At 41.4% G+C, this 22,023-nt stretch overlaps 1 protein-coding gene across 1 annotated transcript; it reads left to right on the forward strand.

Annotated features, from left to right (window-relative positions):
* The first annotated feature begins 229 nt into the window (after positions 1-229).
* Positions 230-19,610, forward strand: LOC149286506 (importin subunit alpha-4-like). The gene is made up of 17 exons (XM_089494023.1): positions 230-298; positions 3,972-4,016; positions 6,462-6,551; positions 6,998-7,027; positions 7,122-7,174; positions 9,028-9,123; positions 10,456-10,541; positions 11,085-11,171; positions 12,451-12,620; positions 14,962-15,006; positions 15,543-15,674; positions 16,743-16,871; positions 17,382-17,486; positions 17,585-17,656; positions 18,179-18,341; positions 18,990-19,084; positions 19,512-19,610. The coding sequence occupies exons 1-17, from the start codon at positions 230-232 to the stop codon at positions 19,608-19,610; spliced, it is 1,566 nt and encodes a 521-aa protein (XP_089350149.1).
* Positions 19,611-22,023: the final 2,413 nt, after the last annotated feature.

Consider the following 22,023-nt stretch of genomic DNA (forward strand, 5'->3'; position numbering starts at 1 on the left):
CTCCTGAGTCATATGACCCGCTGACGTCGGGACGCTTTTCCGCAGGTTAGCACTGGCTACTGGCAAGTACAAACACACACTCCCTTCCACCTTCCCTGCTCGTGACGTCACGAGTCCCGCCCCGCCCCTCTCCTCCTCCTCGAGCCGAGCGCGCGCAGGGTGGGGGAGTGCGGCTTGCGCGGTCCTTGTGTTGTCGCAGCCGGTAACGGAAAAGAAAGACAGAGGCGCCATGGCGGAAAACGCCGGCCTAGAGAACCACCGTATCAAGAGTTTCAAGAACAAAGGGCGCGATGTGGAGGTGAGCTTAACGAGTGGCTTCCAGTGCTGGAGAAGCCGGCGGTGCACTGCTACGTTACGTACCAAAGGGCCCTCACTGTGACTGATTGGGAGCTACACTGACATGTGGGGCCTCGGTCGGGATGACACCGTGGTAGCGGGAGGAGGATGAAGCCGCTGCTCTAGTGGGTCACACAAGGCCTGGGATACGAAGATCCACCCTATCCCTTATGTGTGCGCTTGTATTTGTGCCACCTGCCCGGACAGGGCGGCTCTCTGCCTCCCAGGCCCACTCCTCCATCTATCCCGTGTGTGATGCCGGTGGGGCGAGCTCTGCCCGGGAATGAGTTACGCCTTTTCACAGCAGTGTTTTTCGGTGACCGCTTTACCCGTGTAAGCGGCGGTACTCTGGATACCTACTGACGGTATCACCAGCCCTGGGAATGGGGAAACTCTGAGGTCCATCGCACGCCCGGCCGCTCGGAGGAAGCCTGCGGGGACGTGCCCGTACGGTGCTCCTCTTGTTACCGGTGTAGAATGCGGGTTCATACGTGTATTTGCAGCGGGTAGACTCGCATGCCGTGTTTGGCCCCCGTGCATCAGTATCTATGGCCCTTTACATGGTGGCGTCTGCTGCCGTTACTCTGCATTGCAGGCCCCTGGATGCCCGCAGAGGTGAAAGTGGGTTTCCGGAGGTACCCGTGAAGTTATCATCCCGTAGATGGCAGCTCTACGGGGAATGCAGCCCCCCTGACCCGCAGCATATAACGGCTGCACACCCTAGACAGGAAGACGGCGATCATGGATCCGCAGTAATGCCCCGTGTTAACTCTCTCCATGCCACTCTCTGAAAGGACACTTGTGGTTTAATCCTCTTACTTCGCTGTTCATTATGTAGGGGCAGCGCTGGCCTGTATAATACATTATTCCATGTGTCCGGAGCCTGGTAAACTCGCTGATTTAACTATATATAACACAGGGCCCTACAAGCACTGTCTGCAGCAGAAGCTCACAGTGGGCTTGGGCCTCTATCCTGTATAATGAAGTCTCCTGTTAAACCTCGCTTTAGTGAATAGTCCTGGTAGATGACTGACTTGGCTCATACTGTTAATATTTTAATTAATGACATCATATAATCTCTGCATCATGTAGATGACTGACATCACGTTGTAGTCTGTCGGCTGCTGTCTCCAGCTCGTTGAAGTGTTGGGCTTCTGTGTAAGGCAGCGTATTAAGTTTCCTCCTCTGCTTTGAGTCACCATGCTGTCCCAACACCCCGCGCTGCTTCTGTCACCTGACGTTCAGCTTCATGATGTTGTACGCAAGATATTATACCCAGAAGTCTGCCGCGAAGCCTCGGGCGTTACATGCATCTAAAAATCAGGCAAAATAGCAGGATCTGCTTGTAATGCAAGAAATCGAACGGGCAGCCCTGTTATCCCATCTCGGTGTCATGGAGTCCACTTCTTTAGTTGAGTGAACTGGTGTCTAAGTGGTGGAGCGTGGCAGTTTAAGAATGCCCGTTCCCCTCTGTCTGTGGGTCCTCATGCCCATCTATGAGGACGCTCGTTAAGTGCCCAGGTTTTCGGAGACAGCGTTTACCTCTGCAGCCAGGCTCTGGCAAAGGCCCTTTTTCCTCCCCTGTGAAGTATGTACCGTGATCTAGGTAAGACATGTAAACCGGGATCAGTGGTGTAGCCACAAGACTTGTTCGGGTTACTGATGTGGTATTGCAAATATCCCAGAGGAACGACTTATTTCGTAGCCCGGCTTAATTCTTGAGAAGGCAGCAAAGCTGTTTTTGCTTGCTGACTTTAAAGGGCCATTGTTTGTGTTACTCAGATAAGCCACATGGTTAATTTGTTGGTGTTTGTTATTTGATGGTATATTTGTGGTGTTATAGAGAATATTATAACAGACAGTGTCTATTGGCTTGAAAGTGACTGAAGTGTGACATTTCATATAGTTTCTGTGAAATCCTCCCAGTCGCGTGCCGTTTACAAAGCGTATTGCTGATCTCGGTAAGCACCAGTGTGCTGAAGTAGTGTGTACAGGGCTTTGTGAAACAGTGTAGACACTAGTCTGCTCACTGAACCCTGCACCTAAAGAGGCAGCTCCTACAACATTGCTTCAATTACTAATATCAGATTGAAAATAACTTTAAAAAAAAACTAATATTTTCATGCAGCAGCATATTAGTCATTTGTGTTATATAAGCCCGGGATAGGAGGCAAATGCCCTACCTGTTCGATGGCATACAATAGAATATCACATGACAGCAATGGCCGCCTCCAGACCTGCAGAGAAAGTGAGATTACTGGAACACAATGAGTTGTATTTGAGAAATATTTCCCAAATTCACGGTGCTTTCACCACAATCTTGCTGATCATTAGCTGCAATTGTGTAAACCAGCCTAGTCCGTTGGATAACACTGGTGCTCAGGTCGGGGGTACGCGGGATAGGGTTACATGTGTTTTTAGTTGGGCAATACAAAAGTAACCACGACTATATGAACACATTCACCTGTTGTATTTTGTGGTAGGGGTGCGAGGTGTCGGTACGTGCTTTTTATTTGTTTTTCTCCAATATTTCATTGTTACATTTTTAACTTGGCATGTTCTGGTTTACTTTACTGAGGGTGTGGTGAGCTGGTAGACATCAGTACAGAGGGAGAGTAGACCTGCATGGCTGTCCTGAATACAAGAGAAGAGGACCGAATGAGGTTGGCTTTGGCCCTTTACAGTAGAAATGAGCAAACCAGATGTCCTGAATGGGTTTTTATCTGCTGTCAAATTCTGTTTCTAAAACAAGGGGTTCTACTTGGAGATCTTTCTTGTATCAGAGGGCATTTTGGCTGATAGCCAACCTAATCTCCCGGCTCGTGCAAAAAACAAACTGGGCAGAATCTGTCAGTGGCCGTTTCATGATCAGAAATGGAATATACTATGTAGCTTGTCAGAAGTTCTTGAGACCTTTCCTTTTAGTCACTCGGAATGTTTTTTGTTATAAAGAAGTGTTTAGAGCTGGAGGTTCAGTTTCATCTCAAGGGTTAAGCGATCCTGCAAGTTACTTGATTTTTTTCTCACCATCCCGGCTGTCGTTCAGTCTGGTGTTGGGAATGTGCTAGTTGACATTGGTTGGGCTTCAATGAAACCTATGAGTTGGCTTCTGAAAATATATTGTGATCTTATATATTATATGCTGTGCCCTACCCTTCACATGCTGCAAGCAGTCAGCTTTTAAGAGGACGTTTACAGTCCAGCCTTGTCAGCATGAGATGGGATGATCATTCAGAGGTCTATTCTTGTTCCTCCAAATGTCAGCTATTCCTCAATGACCATGACTACAGACTCTAAAGTTACCTTTATAGCTCTACTTCTAGAAGAGCCTCTACATTGGTCTGGTTTACCTGGAATACTGAACGCGTCGTTATGGTTTCAGATGGTTTATATAAAAAATAAAAAAAAAACTTATCTGAAACTCGCAAATCATTTAGGTGCTTCCCAATCACTAATGATCCTGAGTCTTTGTTAAAGTGACAAACCATGTCTTGCTAATCAAGTTTAGGAGGTTCAGGAGTTAGTTTGATGCCCTATTACTGATAGTTACATCTGAGTTCTGAGAACTTGAAACACTGGACTGCTTTAAAACTCCTTCGTTAACACCTCTTAATGGTGCTGCTTTTCTTTTGTAGACTATGAGAAGACACCGGAATGAAGTGACCATTGAGCTGCGAAAGGTAAAGAACCTGACATTTTGTTATTGGTGATGGGATATGATTCTTGTATATTTCACTATTTTCAGATAACCTGTAGCCATCTAAACACAAGCCTGTTGTGCACATCCATACAATTATACCAAACAGTACCTGAAGTGTGATTGTAGGAGCTATTCCCATTTATCATACAAATAACACTAGGGCTGCAACTAACGATTTTTTTAATCAATTAGTTGGCTGATGGTTTTGTCGATTAATCGGATAAAAAAATATGTACATTTATCTAAAATTAAAACGGTGAACGTCTGGGCAATGCGCGCAGACAACCTCTGCTGCTGGTCGGCACTTTCACTGGAGCTTCTATGAATGAGCACCGGGAGGTAAAGTGATGCCAGTGCTTCATCATAGAAGCCCCAGCAGAAGTGCCTACAGTAGCAGAGGATGTCTGCGCGCATCGCACAGATGCGCCAGGTCCCCTGCAGCGCTGCGGGGGATCCACCTCTCTGGCAGCCAGCAAACGTTGCGCAATGCACGCAGACAACCTCCGCTACTGCTGGCCAGTACTTCCGACAGGGTTTCTATGGTGGAGCACCGGAAGGTCACGTCACGCTGGTGCTCCAACATAGAAGCCCCGGTGGAAATGGAGGACAGTAGCGGAGGATGTCTGCGTGCATCCCACAGACGCCTGCCGGCTGTCAGAGAGGAGGATCCGGGTCCCCTGCAGCGCTGCGAGGGAATCTGGATCTTAGTGTTATAGCCTCTTTTAAAAAAAAAAACAAAAAAAACTCTTATAATTGATTCAACTAATCGATAATGAAATTCGTTGGCAACTGTTTTATTTTATCGATTAGTAGTTGCAGCCCTAAATAACACACATATGTATTTAGGTACGTGTGTGAAATGATGTAGTGGTCCCACTGCTGTTGTAGACTTATCTCGGTTGTGGTCCCACCAGAGAAAAGCTTGGTTTGGTGCTGTGTATGGTGACATGAAGCACTGACTAAAGTGTTCATATTGTGTTTTATTGGGGGAGTTGAAACCAGATACCTCTACGATAAAATTATCATGGGTTATATTTAGATCGGAAAACAGAACAGCAAACAAACTTACAAAGCAAGAAAATGTGCAACAAATGCCCAAAGCAGGTGATCCACAGTCTAACAGGTCTCGCCGTTAATAGAAGAGTGCGATGGTAACGGCCATTATCGAATGGCAGATGATGACAATATAACCAGATGTTAACGGAAACCGGCAGGGGAACGCCTTACTGACTTTTACCATGTCCAGTGGCTGATTTCCCTCTAGCCTGCTATACACAGTCTGACACGGAAGAGATAATACTTTAGTAATGTGTCTAAACGTTTCACCCCGCATCAAATGCAGCCCTTACCTCTTGGGTTTCTTTACATAGTGCCCCTGGGCCGGTGTTTTCACCCCCCAGCGGTGAATGTAGAGACAGTATTGACATATCTTCGGTGTATATTATGATTTGTATTCATTACTTAAGGCGATTACAGCCTTTGCATCCCTTCCAGCAGTTAATGCTGATGTAAGAGACCCTGGCAGGTTAATGCAAGAATTGGAGGTATGCTAATTAACACTTCCTACCAAGAAAATATTTGAAATCCAATCTATAGACTGCATATTGGCCAAATAACAGGACCAGCTGACCGTGTGAGATGTACGTTAAAGCAATATGAATACACAAAGTTTCAGAGATAAAAAGGAAATGAAATGCCTGATATGTTCCAAACTCAGACTGAACAAAACCCAATCATCTAAAACGGTAGTACTGGTGCCAAACTCTGTAATACATATTGATTTATATCCCTTCCTGGTCCTTCCCAATAAAAAGTTCTATTTATAAATGCCATCTGAAGCTAGAATGCAAAGGCCCCTCCATGATTTCCCTAAGCTAGATGCTGATAGGAAATCATTGAGCTTGGAGGCGGGAGAAGCACCCCTATGCGTTATTTAAATTGTGTGCGATGTTGGAGGCATACCTGTATGCGGTATCTGTATATAGCTATAGGAACCCCCCCCCCAGGCTACACAATGTTTTCCTGTAAAATAGGACATATATTTGGATCAATAACATTTGTGTATTCCTTTATAATAATGTCTGTATAATTACACTTTTTAACACTAGTCGTTGGCAGATAGTATATGTAGCGGAGTCAGAGGCATATGGCAACAGTATGTTGTGGAAGTGTTTAAAAGGCGACAATCTAATATTCCCAGAGAAGCATATGGTGTTCCTGGGTCTCGCAGCCAAATCTGACATAGTTCTTCCAAGCATCATCAAATATATGCGATAGTTCTACCCAGGATGATTTTATCCAACACGGCATCGAGGCCCTAAAGTGTCTGTCTAAAAGGTTATATTAGCTTCTATATTTTTTTTATACCTTTTATGTTTAATCACTAAACAAACCTGTTCTTCACTAATCTTAACTTCTGTTTCAGAACAAAAGAGACGAGCACCTTTTGAAAAAGAGAAACGTTCCCCAAGAGGAGAGTCTAGAAGATTCTGATGTTGATGGCGATTTCAAATCGGTAAGATTGTTTTAATTATTGGGAGTGATGTGTAACATGATTTGGGTAAGACGTTTTGAAATGTGTTCCCGTGGGAGATTGATAGTTCATTCGTATGATCCGTTTGAATCTTACAGGTTTCAGAAGTGTTATCTATAGATGAGCGCTAGGGAGAGAGGTTGGCACTGTATGTGTTCAGTAACCTGGTGGTTTTCAGATTGTAGTTTTATTGTACCAGGGGGTTCTTTATAGGAAGTAGAATGGAAACGGAGCATTGTTTTTTGGTGAATAATGCATGGATATCACTAGTAGCAAACCTGTGTGTACACACACACACACACACCTACCTCTGTCTATTGACATTTATTTGAATGGATGCCTCTGCAAGAGCTCTGACCAGCTTGCTTTTGCCGCTTGATCTTATCTGTTTCTTCCACTGTTAACATTCTTTTTTCTCTTTTTTTAAGCAAAATGTAACACTAGAAGCAATATTACAGGTATGTATTGCAGCTACAATCTGTTGTATATTAACTGTGATATTTCCTTTATATTATGCCTCCCTTTCTTAATGCATTTTCTTCCTGATTACAGAATGCCACCAGTGATAATCCATCGACCCAGCTGAGTGCCGTACAGGCAGCGAGGTAATGTGTTGGTACTTCTCGGATTATTAATAGGCTTATGTGATATTTGCGATTTTGGCCTTAACCCCTTCAGGACCGGGACGTACCTGGTACTTCCTGGTCATAGGTCACCGGTAGACCAGGACGTACCAGGTACGTCATCCCCAAAAACCGCCCCCACATCGCCACAATCGTGGTGATCGCGGGGGTGCTGCTGCTGCTGCTGCTGTCTGCCCAGGAGTCTGGGCAGACCAGTACAGCCACTCAGAGCCCGCCCCCGAGCCTGAGATCACTCCCACGGAGTGATTCTGTAGGCTGAAACTGCGATTGCAGAAAAACCTGCAATCGCGGTTTCAGCTGCCACAGGCAGCTTCAGGAAAGGGGGTTGAGTGTTGATTGGGTCCCCACACAAGTGTGGGGACCTGACCCAACACCCCCCCTGCTGCCTGATCGCTCCATGAGCGCGTTAGTGCAGCGTTAACCCCTTCAATGGCGCGATCGCAACAGCAAAAACAAGCCCTTTGATCAGTCCTGCAATCTCCAGTCTACGGAGACAGGGTTCTTTGGTCTCCACATGAGTTAGCTGATGATGATCAGATCACTCCTGGCCAATAGGAGTGATCGGATCATTATAGCAGCCCATGGATGACCCTGCCCTACAAAGATAGAGGGGTCATCTAGGGTAATTATGAAAAAACACAAATTATTAATAAATAAAAAAACAAAACAATTACCTGATCACTTGTCGGTGACATTTTAAGTCGCTGATTATTGATCAGTCTCCCTGATTGATGTCAGCAGCCTAAACCTGTCACTTACAAGTAATCTGATAAAAAAAAATATATGTTTAAAAATTGAAATGCGCATGTTCCAGTTTTGCCCTCAGCTTCCTCAAAAAATGCATGAACCATGCATGTGAGGCCTTGTTGGAACCGGTGGATGTTGGTGAACAAAATGTGGTGTTTTCTTCCACTGTTTCACATATGCTGTGCAAGAAATAAATTGCGACATTGAAATGTATTCGTTAAAAACGCAATAAAATAAATTTTCCGTGAACTTTGGCAGACATCAATGAAGAAATGGCTGCCTGAAAACTGTCAAAATTACCCTAGTTGAATACCTTGACTTGTCTGCTGTTCATAAATATATACTTTTATGGGGTAATTTACAGTGGGGGGGCTTCCAAAATCTCCCAAATACCTCAATTTGTCAGCAATTGGCGATAAAATCCCTGTTTGAAAAGTGTCAAAATGACCCAAAATGTACACCTTGACTTATCTACTATTCATAAACATATAATTTTGGGGGGATAATCAGTATCTGTGACAACTATTGCAGTTATTAGCCTACCATGCCAAATTTGAAAAAAATTACATTTTAAAAACGTGATGCGTGCCTTGCAATATTTGCCCTATACTGGTCAAAATCAATGAAAATCCTGGCTATGTTGGGTGGTTTCCAAATCAGGACAAGTTAATGAATATATTTGGGATAATTTTTTCCCATTGGTTCAATGTGTGTACAATTTGTATGTATACAAAACTGTAAAAAAAAAAGTTTTTTTTTATTTTTCCCCACTTTTTCCAGTTTATTTCAAACAAAACAATGTACTACCCAGCTTAATATGGTTTCAAATGAAAGCCCTACTTGTGCTGAAAAAAACAATATATGATTTTTTTGGGTGCACTAATCGATAAGAGAAATTACAGTTGAAGAAAGACATGGCAAAAACACAAAACCGGCTCCGGTCCTTTGGCGACACCTTTGTATCAAAATCCCGGTCCTGAAGGGGTTAAATAATGCTGCCTGTTTGTTCCCGTCAACAAACTGTCCAGAACTCCTTTTGTTTGATATTTTGTTGGTCTTTTCTGCAGGAAACTATTATCCAGTGACAGAAATCCACCCATTGATGACTTAATAAAATCAGGAATTCTCCCAATCCTGGTGAAATGCTTAGAGGCGGATGATAAGTGAGTGATATTTCAATTCTATTTCTGTTACCCAACAGGCACTTTGTTTTGATTAAAGCCTCCCTTTTCTATCGTGGAGTAGATATAATCTATCGTGTTTATTGCCAATACCAAATAAGATAGTGTTAGGATTAGGGCTGAAACAACGAATCGATAAAATCGATAATAATCGATAACGGAAATCGTTGTCGACGATTTCCGTTATCGATTAATCGAGTGATCGATTCGTTGTTGGAGCACTCGGCTCCTTTTACTTACCTCTGCGAGCGTTCCCCGCTTCCGCTGCACTCTCCGCCTTCTTTTAGTTGCGTGTGGCTCCGTTCGCACAGAGCGGTTCGCGGGGGTGGGGGTGGGGTTTCAGGGGATGCAGGGCAGAGTGGGGGTGTGGGGGCAGGGCAGGAGACTGGGTGCAGGGCAGAGTGTGAGTGTGGGGGCAGGGCAGAATGTGGGGGCAGGGCTGGGTGCAGGGCAGAGTTGGAGACTGGGTGCAGGGGCACAGTGCCAGGGCTGGGTGCAAAGTGCCAGGGCTGGGTGCAAAGTGCCAGGGCGCAAATTTCTGGGTGCAAAGTGCCAGGGCTGGGTGCTGGGTGCCGGGTGCCGGGTGCTGAGTGCCGGGTGCTGAGTGCCGGGTGCTGAGTGCCGGGTGCCGAGTGCCGGGTGCCGAGTGCCGGGTGCCGAGTGCCGGGTGCCGAGTGCCGGGTGCCGAGTGCCGGGTGCTGAGTGCAAAGTGCCAGGGCTGGGTGCAAAGTGCCAGGGCTGGGTGCAAAGTGCCAGGGCTGGGTGCAAAGTGCCAGGGCTGGGTGCAAAGTGCCAGGGCTGGGTGCAAAGTGCCAGGGCTGGGTGCAAAGTGCCAGGGCTGGGGCAAAGTGCCAGGGGTGGGGCAAAGTGCTGGGTGCAAAGTGCTGGGTGCAAAGTGCCAGGGCTGGGGCAAAGTTTCTTGAACAGTAATAGTCCACCTCTTTTCAGAATGTTTGGGGTTATTTTGTTTCATAAATATTGTGTTTGGGTTTTTGTACTTTGAAAATATTGTTTTTTTATTACATCATAACAAAATAAGAATGTTAATGTAAATTTTAAGTTGTTTTTTAACATCCAGTTCATTAAATTATTTTAAATAAACTAAAAATTTGCATATTGTTTTTTTTATCCGATTAATCGATTAATCGAAAAAATAATCGGCCAACTAATCGATTATTAAAATAATCGTTAGTTGCAGCCCTAGTTAGGATGTTTTTGTGCCAATAATTCTTAGTTTAGTCCATTTGTTGCCGGGTTTCTTGTTGGTGTGTCTGTATATTTGCATTCATGTTTCATGTATGTTTCAATTCTTAGCCCATCTTTGCAATTTGAAGCCGCGTGGGCATTGACCAACATAGCATCAGGAACATCTGCGCAGACGCAAGCCGTGGTCCAGTCCAGTAAGTGACTTATGAATCCGTGTTCTTTTTGTGCTTCTGATCGGCAACGGTACTGCAAGTGATAAGGTGTTGATACCTTGATGGATTTCACAGAGAAGCCATTTAAAATGACTTCCGCCGTAGATCTATTTACCTAACCAATAGGAGTAACAGCTTTGATGTATAAAACTAATGAAAACAAGAAATAATGCCCGTTTTCATATTGAATTTTAATCTACAGATTTGGTACCCTTATATTGCCTTTTATTTATGTAGCGCCAACAGTTTATGCAGCACTTCCTTTTGAGTACACACACATTCAAAAGGCTCTGACACAATTAGAACAAATATGTTAGGGAGGGCCCTGCTTACAAGCTGACATTTAGGCTACCTTATATTGGTTTCAAGCTTTTTTTATTTTTTTATATTTGTCCAAAGTTTAATATTTTTCATCTAATATCAGATTATTTGTGGTGCCCATTAGCTTTGCCGTAGATCCTAGGATAATGTAGGTATTTCGGACCTTTTCGACCACCTCTGGTAATCCTTGCTTTGTCTACTTAGATGCCGTACCTCTCTTTCTGAGACTTCTCCATTCCCTGCATCAAAATGTTTGTGAACAAGCAGTTTGGGCTCTCGGAAACATTATTGGTAAGTATGACCGTGTTTAAGAGGACCATAACGAGAACTATTCTCATAATTCTATGCATTGTGATAAAGCAGAGTATGCTAGGTACATTTTCCATATTTGTAGTTCTCTCTATGCTGTTGGCCACAATGTAACTGAATGTAAGCTATCAGTTTAATCGCGCTAATGTAGTCTGTGTGTGTGCGCCACTTTAATTGCATGATCTTGAGCAAAGTTGGGCAGGTTAGCAATACATCATTTTAGGTGTTTTTTTCATAGTGGTAAAGTTAATATTCTTGTGAAAGCGACTGTTTCTATCTAAACTTAATAGTTCATTTTTTTTTTATCCATTTGGTATGCATTTAAAAATCAGGTACCCATTCATTTATGCTTCTGTCCTTGGTTCGTCATAATTTGATATTAAATAGTTCCACCAGTAGCTTGGTGTTTTATAGTTAAACTTGTAAAAATGTGTCACCATTCTTCATGTGACATCAAGTTATTAGTATCCTGAAAACGGCTGTTTGCATACGGATAAGGATGACTTGGTGCCGTTGATCCATTTTAAACAGTCTTTCAGCAGCGCTTGCGTATGACACGCAATAGCGTTTCCGTAAATTGCTGGGTTTTTCATTCTGTTTTATTTTTGTTTTGTTTTATTCCTGGTTTAGTGCTATCTGTAATAAGTCTTTCAAGTCTTAGAAATTGTATTAGATACAGTGCTCTATATAGCGCTTCATTTTTCTCCAGGCCTGGTGATGAATGGACGTTGAATCATTTCATCCATAGACTTTTAAAGTTTAGTGTCCTTCTGTGTGATTAAGACTGAGACATTCTGTTTGTAGATGCTTATGTTAAAAGTAGAATGCTTTTTTTTATGTGATACTAGTAAAGAAATAATTTTAGGCTTTCCCCTTTAAGAGCTTTGGCTTTAATAGCCTGACAATGGTAAAGGGTTATCTAGTAAGTTACGGTCACTCAGTTGAAAGTATTGGTGGTTATATGGGGCTGCCATCAAACTGTAAATAGCTCTGTTTGTATGTAGTATTTCCAGCTTTCTTATGTCAAACCCCATGCTTTATGTACTGGCTTCTACTAGGATTGCAATGGATGACAGACCAGCTTCCAGAACGATGGCTATGAAATAAATCATCAATGCAAAGCAAAATGGTTGGGGTGGATATGTGAATTTGTTCCCTGAATGACATGATCATTGCATACATTTCAAATACCTTTTATTTTCTATACCACCAGCATCCTTGATGTAAGCCTTTTTGTTTTAAACACTTCTCATTTCTGTAGGTGATGGTCCTCAGTGTAGAGATTATGTCATCTCACTTGGAGTTGTCAAACCGCTCCTGTCCTTCATCAACCCCTCCATCCCCATCACCTTCCTCCGGAACGTTACATGGGTCATTGTCAATCTCTGCAGGAATAAGGATCCCCCGCCACCAATGGAGACTGTCCACGAGGTAATTTTTAAAATATCACCATAGAGGACTGCCTTTGATTCCGTTTACTTCTCAAGCAGCTTTTGTCATTACATTAAAGCCAGCACGTCGGTGATTTAGCGCTGTAGCTTTGTCAGGACGAAGTAAAACTGCTTACTTGCTGAGTAGTTAAAGTGGGGTAAAATTAATGGTATTCATGATTGCGCAAATATTAACATTTTCCATAATTGCCCTTTATTCCTAAGCCCTGCGTATCACTGAACTCTGCCACTGATTTCCCGAGCACACAGTCTGTATATGGTTGTAAATGGCTGGAGTTGGACAAGCTTTAAATTATAGACTAATGGTTTGTCCTTAAACCTTCTGAAAATGCCTCTTCTGTGAAATTTTCAGTAATGATATTTATTTTTATTTTTTTGTGTTTTTTGCTTCCGTTCGTTGAGGTTTGCGGCCATTTGTTTATGTACAGCTCTCTTAAGGTCCCACCACAGCATTTCAATCAGGTAGAGGTCTGGACTTTGACTGGGCCACTGCAACACCTTGATTCTTTTCTTTTTCAGCCATTCTGTTGTAGATTTGCTGGTATGCTTGGGATCACTGTCCTGTATGCAACAGGATGCAGGATGAATAAAATCTGGGCTCTGCCATGGCTCACCCATAAGGAACAGGAGATAAAACTTCTGCTTTTATAAGACTGGTCACACTTGCTGATTATCAGTTAATCAGGGCATGGGCATTGGATTAGCAGCACCTGACTGGTACTTAGCACCTTAATTACTATGGAAGAAGTAAAGGTGTACTTAATGTTTCATATATAGCAAAGGATCACCGGAGCTGCTAATAACATGGACTCCACTCTGTAGGTAGCAACAATGAATATACAAAAAAGCTCTGTGAGAGAGACAGGAGAAAAAGAGGTGTAGGTACTCACTGGATACAAATGTATCACTACATTTGTATCTAGTGAATACCTACTCTGTTTCCCCTGTCTCACTGAGAGCTTTTTTTTGTATATTTATTGTTCTTAATTGTTCCCACATGGCTTCTCCACTTTGGCTTTATTTATTTTTTAATAAATCATGACAAGTTGTAATGTCATATTGTGTTAATGAGGTTGTGTTTACCTAATTTCTAGACCTACTAAGGAACAGATGATTATCTCTTGATATGTAAAACCATAAAAAGTACACCCTTGTTGAGTTCTTTTTTTTTTCCACACAACTGTATAAAACGTCAGTAATCTACTAGTCTAATTTCTGCAGCTTGGTTTTAAACATTTTCTAAAACAGCATCAACCTAAGTTTTTTTTTTTTACTACTAAGGCCTGGCTGAACTTGTTTAAAAAGAGGCTTTGCAGTAACACTATCCATTTTAAATTGTTCTCCAAGGTCTAAAGTACATTGTCTCCTACTGTAACAAAAATGAATCAAGTTTCAAAAGCAGCATCAGAGGTTCGGATGTCCGGCAGCCTGTGTTCATTCATGGGACCTGGGAAAGTGCTCACATAGAATTAATTCAATGAACTCCGGAAAAGGAAAGGAGCTTAAAAAGTTACAAGAGCTATGTCAGCAAAGCTTAATTAGGCAAACAGGTTGAGCGGCATTGTGGGTGTGATATTTGAGGTCATTCATCTCTGGGGAGTACATGGCAATGTGATGGTATCACATACTGTTTAGGTGTCGTGTAGATCCCTCTGAAGTATGATCGTCGTAATCCTTTACAGGAATAATCTATATTTATATTTCACCTCATTACTCTGATGTTTCGTACGGTTTTACAGTTAATCCCAAAGTGAGCAATGTCGGAGGAATCCTGGTGCAGGAGCTAAAATGCATTGTCCACTGTTAGAAACTTTGGGGTTTTTTTGGGGGTCAAATGCATTTTCTAGTTTATAAATACACCCATTTTTTTATTATTTTCTATTGCCTCACTAGTGTATTCTAAACATATACCCATCTTCCCCTCTTACAAAACAGTTTACAGTCTATTGTTAGCCACTTTCAGGTTGAATGCCTTAGTAAGATAATGGGGTTCAGATAGTTTGAATATGTTGTAACCTAGTAAGACGCGGGTCCATCAAGTTAAGTCTTCCTGTCAATCAAAACATTTTCACTTAAAGTATGACTTTTTTTGTCCTTTCTTCTTAATGGACATGTCATCGAAGAGCGGCTGGTATTGTCCTCATGTATTTGTATAATGATATTGTATCTTCTGTAAAAGATCTTTTTTCAACTTCTCCACCCTTTGTATCTAGCCTGATAGCAATAAATACATGCAGTTAGTGAATTTTAAAATATATTTGTGAAAAAAAATAAAATCTCACTTGCTTTAAGCTAAAGACTTATTTTTTTTTATTTTTCAGATATTGCCTGCCCTGTGCGTTCTCATATATCACACAGATATTAATGTAAGTATCTTACTGCTGTGCTTTCATTTTTTTCCCAAATATTTGATTTCCGTTTTTTAAACTTTGTAATTTAAAAAAAAAAAAGGTAGTGTGCATGGGTTGTTGTTAGATTTTATTTTTCTGAAAGATACGTTTTTAAAAATGGTGGGTGCCATCGGAATAAGACGGTTTTCAAATGAATTGTGCCGTTTTCTATTTCTGTTAAAAAGAAAAAACAAATTGATTTTATGCTCAAGTCACCGTCTAGTAAGGAGCCTTATTAAGCTCTCCTTTATAAGTATGTATACGTAAGGGATCTGTTTCCTTTTGTTCGGATGTCCTTGACATCGAAGTGTTACAGCTCCCATGCCAAATATATAGTCAAGATTTCTCCCAAACGTATACACTCGCTGGATTTCCATACTTATCGCAAGCCTGTGAATTCAAAGTATATTATTCCCTGCTTCTCAGTATTTTATACAGTTTATCACTAGACTTTTAAGTGGTTTTTATACTTTGCATTAGTAATACCCATTTATCCACTTCCATTTCTCTAGATTCTGGTGGACACAGTGTGGGCTTTGTCTTACTTAACTGATGGCGGTAATGAACAAATACAGATGGTCATTGATTCTGGAGTTGTACCATTCTTGGTACCTCTTCTGAGTCACCAGGAAGTAAAAGTACAGGTAAGATCAAGAGTCACTAATTACAAATTACCGTATTGTCTTGATTTATAAGACAAGGTTTTTTTCAGAGCAAATGCTCTGAAAAATACCCCTCCTCTTGTATTCGAGGTCGTCTTCAAATCAGACCTCAAATAGAGGGTCTGACTACAAGACTAAGATCCAGACACCCCCCCCCCCCCGCAACGCTCCACGCTACCCGGATACATCTCTCTGGCAGCCTATGCTGCTGCCGGCACTTCCTCTGGGCGGCTTCTATGCTGGAGCACCGGAAGGTCATGTAATCCTGGCGCTCAGTCATAGAAGCCCCGGCGGAAGTACTGGCCAGCAGCAGCAGAGGCCTGCATCGCACAGACCTTCACCGGCTGCACCACTAGACACCATGGAGTCTGCAGCATGGGTCACAAGTAAAGGGATGCACTGGGGGGAGGTAGTAGCAAATAGGGGGTTAAAAGGCATATCTGGCTTATCAGGGAGGCAGAGTGGCATATAGGTGTAGTATAAGGCATATCGGGGGGGGGGGCAGATGTGCATAACTGGGGCAGAGTGGCAAATAAAAGGAAATAAAAACAATCTTTTTTCAATCATAGTTTTATTAGATATGAAAAAATAGTTTACACATCAATATTTACTAGTAAAACTTTCTCCTATAGGGTCATCTTTTATTCAGGCTTTTTCTTTTTTTTTCCTGAATTAATATTCAAGTTTTGGGGGGGTCGTCTTATAATCGAGCAAATACGGTATCTGAAATGGATCCAAATAAGGATGTACCCTAGATGTTTTATAATACACAGCTTGCCATAAATGTTATATTACAGCAATACTGGCTTCTCCAACAATCGCGTACGTTTACAAAATACAGCTGTGTGGGCTATTGTTCCTTGAATATATGTGCATTATGTTCTGAGGCGAATGTCTGGATAGTGATGTAAAATCTGGCAATTTAATATCAATTAGTATCCGTGTATCGGCACTTTGTGTGTACACTGGCAGAAGTGATGGTTCCTCTGAGAGATAAACAAACTTTTATGATGCTAAAAGCTGTCTGATGAATTGTCTTATTGTTTTCAGACTGCGGCCCTGAGGGCAGTGGGGAACATCGTGACCGGCACCGATGAACAAACTCAAGTGGTTTTAAACTGTGATGTGCTTTCACACTTTCAAAATTTGCTGACCCACCCTAAAGAAAAGATTAACAAGGTATGGGCAACTTGTATCATAGAATCACAAAACCTAGTTGTGCTGGCCTAAAATAAGCATTCAGATAAGTGTCCTTTTTTATGTTCCCCTGAAGCAGGAGTTGGTTCGTCCCTAGATTGTAAGCATGTGAACCGGCCCATTTTAACCTAATATATCCGTATGTGTTAGTCGCTCAGTTCTACATTTGTCGTACCCTATGAATGTATGTATTGTAAGAAGAGCTGCATAAATTGTCGGTCCTGTTAATTTTCATTGAGAGGTTTAGAGATTTATGCTCCCTCTAGCTGCAGCATGGAATATCGGTCCTCAAAAGCACTTGGTTCTAATTTACTTAAACGATTTGGTTTATTACACCCAAAAAGTATATTCTATTGCAAAAACGTGGGTGATCAAATGAACTTGGTTAGTTTGTCAAGATCTCCCTGCAGTAACCCTGTTCTTTTGCATGCCGTATACTTCCAGATATATATTTAAGGTGTTTTGTTTTTTGGGGTTTTTTTTTTCTTATAGGAAGCGGTGTGGTTCTTATCCAACATCACTGCAGGGAATCAACAGCAAGTTCAGGCAGTCATTGATGCAGGGCTTATCCCAATGATCATACACCAGCTAGCAAAGGTAAGTTCAGGGCTCATGAGATCTGACTTGGCTTCAGTTGTGGTTATATTGACAGCAGAATATGCTACAAAGAAATGTATGATCTTCTTTTATTACAGGGTGACTTTGGAACACAGAAAGAAGCTGCGTGGGCAATCAGCAACTTGACAATAAGTGGGAGGAAAGATCAGGTAGGTTGATGAATAAATTACTCTTGATGTAACCTGTTGCACGTTGTGTGTGTTTGACTTGTGTATTTTGTTACTCGGTCTAATCCTGTTTCCCACTGGAAACCAAGGTGTCTGTTTTTGAAGTCTAAATGCGGTTATCCATGTTCAGGTTTTTATTCACCCATCTGCCAATACATTTTAACATGTATCAAGACAGGTGGGGGGAAAAGTGTATACTAAAGCGCCCCCCCCCCCCTATTTTCTTTCATTCTTAAATGAAAAAATATTAAGCAACCTTTTTTGCCCCTGAATGCCTATAACATACTGTCTGAAGTGATGAATAATTGTGAATTACCTGTGTTTGACGTTGACAGCCGATGCAGTGAGAACATGTCAAGGAAGCACCTCATTCTTTATCCTAATCGCTAAATGTTGCTCTCATGCGTGACTCTTGTAGCATATACGCTTACCTACATGCCTTAAGCTGGGCTTCCTATAAGCTTTGGTGTGATTGTACAGTATGTGACTTTTCTTTTTTTTTAGGTTGAATACCTTGTGCAGCAAAATGTGATTCCACCGTTTTGCAACTTGCTGTCCGTCAAAGATTCCCAAGTCGTGCAGGTGGTTTTGGATGGTTTAAAGAATATTCTTATAATGGCTGGAGAAGAGGCTAGCACAATAGCGGAGATCATAGAGGAATGTGCAGGTGAGCATGGCTCTCCAGATTTCTTAAATCTGTACTTTATTAAACGCTGGTGTATTTTAACTAGGTTTGCCACCAAATATGAGCATTTTACCCCCTGATTGTTAAGTATATTACTGTCTCAATTCTGCAGCTGTTTATTGAAATTTGTCCTTGAAATGTACTCGGTCATAAACAAAAAAACTAAAAAGTTTTCTGAAGTGTACATTTTTACAAACAAGGGAATCTAGTTACCTGTTAGGAAACTTCTACTGGTTGTTGGCACCTTGCCATTTTAGATCTCTTTAGTCAACTTATGTGGCCTGATAAGTTACCATTTTATTGGGCCAACATACAAAAATATGGGGTCACAAAAGTCTTGAGTGGAAGAAAATATCAGAGTTCCTGAAAACGTATGACTCTACATCTATTTCTCTGTTGATTGGCTGATAAAAAAACATCAAGCCATTTCTCCTACCTTAGACTCCAACCCTAATCGGGCTCATCTTAGATGTAGGATGTCCATACGCCTATCCCATTCATGTATAAACTCTCTCACTGTATTAGCCTCTGTCACTTCCACTTTACCCACCCTCTGGGTAAAGTAAAAAGACCCCATCTTCTCTTGGCCCTTTTTCATGTAAATGTTCAACGTATGTGTTTTCTTTCTAGGTTTGGAGAAGATAGAAGCACTGCAGCAGCATGAGAATGAGGAGATATATAAGCTCGCTTTTGAAATCATAGACCAGTATTTCTCTGGGGATGATGTAAGTACTCCTGTATTGTAATGTTTCTCATGTTCGTGTTGCCTCTGTGGAAAGCAGCTATGTACGAGTCTGTTTAGCACTGCTTTTAATTTGCTTCGGCTCCTACGGGGTGGCTGAGTAATGCACACAGAAAATGTATATTGTTCATGTGCAGCATGCTTTCTCTATGAAAGGGGCATTATTATATATTCAGCCATTAAATGCCCTTACAATAGTCACACACTCACACACCCTTGATGCATAAATCAATTGCATTTGCCACCCCTTGGCTTCTTTGGCTTGCAGGAGATGTTTGGCCAAACACATCTTCTGCTTATGAGTGCGCACGCTGTAGTTAATGTTTTATTTGTTGTTGGGACAGTTGGGGACATTATATTTTTATAATAGATGCATTTTAACGTTTATCGCTTGTGTCGTCTTATGACAGATTGATGAAGATCAGAGCCTCCTTCCCGAAGCCACCCAGGGAGGTACTTACAGTTTTGAGCCGGCATCCAATCTTCCAACAAAAGAGTTTAACTTCTGAGTGTTGCAGAGCAGCTTTTCTCTGTCCTATGAGATATATCGCATCACCAGACATCCACCAGTTGAAGAAACCCCAAGGCTTCAAGACTCACATGCCTCTTCGTTTTGATGCTTCTAAAGCAAAAACCATATTATCTGTCACTTTGCAGTTGCCAAATGTCACACTCTCACATGGACTGTAATTGCATATGCATGATCTCGGTTTCCTTTGAAAATTCTAACAATCCCAACTATATTTTTACTTTTTTTTTTTTCCCATTTGGCACCATGTGCTGACAGCCACAACATTTGACCTTTAAGATTATTCCATAGTGGTGGAAAATCAGCTTACTGTGGGAAAAAGTAGCTTCTGTTAAATTTGGTGCACTGTACATCAAGACTTTGGTATAATACATATTTTCTTTATCTTTTCTTTTTTTTTGGAAGACTTTTCAGGAGTACAGTCTGCTCTGAGCCTCCATCTAACTACATGGACTCTTTCATATTTGTGGAATTATAAATTTGATGGGGGAAAAAAAGAGAACAGGAAAGCCAAAAAAAAGTTTCATGAACCTGTATAAGAGTTTAATCTGGGTGATACAGCGAAACAAGTTATATTTAGGAGAAAGAAGACTACTTCTGTCTCTCTCATTGATGTTTGCTAAACTGCCTCAAAAGTCAGGATTGCGAAATGGAACTGATTAAGGAAAAGGGCAAAAATGCTTTGCAATCTATCGAACGTCGCGCTCTGACCACTTCAACCTATGTTCTGCTGTCCTGAAGTAACCAAAAGCTGTGTATGGAGTTAACCCCGAGCTGTAGAACTTTATTCATTTATAGAGTTGATCTCAAGCTGAAAGCAAGAGTCTCTTTAAAATAAAAAAGAATATTTTGTGAATAGAGAACTCAAAACACCTATCGTGGGGGAGGGACATGAACCTTGCTTTCAACTTTCCATGGACAATGGTAAATTTTTCTGTTTTTATCTAGGCGGATAAAGATCATTTTTATTGGGTCAGACTGTGGAGCTTTTCATGTTTACTGTAACTTAGTCTTAAAACGACGTATACTTCGTAACCAGCGCTTTTGCAAAATGACAACAGAACAAGAGCTATGTAGAAAAATCCTCGCGATTTTATCACTTGTAAAGCAGGGGTCTATTCCAGAACCTAGAAATAAAAACCATAGTCTCAACAACAAAACAAATAACCCGGTCTCCTGAATTGGTTACTTCTAGGTTTTTGATTGGTAATGGCGCAATGCGCTTGCTTTTCAGCTGTACAGTGCTGTGTTCTACCCCTACATGCTAAAGAAAACAACCAAAATCAGGTTCATGTCAATGAAGTTGTTGACAATTTGGCAAGATGGTGAAATTATGTTATATTTGAATATTTCTTGCTTTCTGGAACTCGAAATATTATGTATTGGATAGATGGATATCTAATATAATATTTTGTTCCACTGAGGCCTATAAAGAGCGTTTTGCAACTGTAACATCATGGCGCAGTTTTACGTGCGTGGGATATTCTATATATAATCCATGTGACGGGTTAGATAACATTACAATACTTTAGTGGACTTGGGTCGTGTTTACTATGCCTGATGCCATCCAAGCTTTGTGGATCAGCTTCCCTTTCCCCAAACACAGCAGATGTGCATTCATTACAATATGTATCTGCCACGGTGGAGCCACTTTAAAGAGGGGGTGGTGGGGATTGTCTTGTATCTCAAATTGGATACAAGCGTATAATTAAACTGCAAGATTTTTACTTGCTAGAGAATCTGTTTTAATAATGGTTTGGCCTCTGAATATTTATAGGTTTTATAAATTTTAGAAGAAATTTCTCTTTAAGGTGGCTCAAAACTTTTTTCAACTCTCATGCACATAGAAAAAAAAGAGTTGAAAGTCATTGTGCCTTTTTTCTTTCCCCCATTCCTAGAGTTTTAGAGTCGAAACTTCATATCGTAACCGCATCCCGTTCACACTCTAGTTTAAAAAAACAAATTAAAATGTGGTGTTTTACTTTCAAAAGAAGTTTGGCGGAACTTGATATGGTCACATTTGTGATGAAGCCTCGCTTGATTTAGACTTTTTTTTTTTTTCTTTTTTACTGTTTAACCTCCGAAACGTGTGCGATGATATATCCCGTATCAGCCTAGAGGTTTCTTTTTTTTTTTTCTTTCGGTAAGGAACATTTCTTTCAAGGATAGTTTTAGTACCCCTACAAAACCCATTTAATGTTCCTACAAAATAATTCTTCTGTTTCTAGTTGGGGGTCCCAAAGTCTCTAAAATGCTTATGGCTCCAATAATAACCGAGTATCTGGTTAGTTTTTGATTAATGTGTCCATATCAAGTTTTTTTTGGTGGGATTTGCATCAGTTTGTAGTTATAAGGAAAAAAAAAATAACCAATATTGCTGCACTTTGTTTTCA

Source organism: Sceloporus occidentalis, unplaced genomic scaffold (assembly GCF_023333645.1).
Source record: "Sceloporus occidentalis isolate IW3139 unplaced genomic scaffold, rSceOcc1.0.p SCAF_68, whole genome shotgun sequence".
NCBI lineage: Eukaryota > Metazoa > Chordata > Lepidosauria > Squamata > Phrynosomatidae > Sceloporus > Sceloporus occidentalis.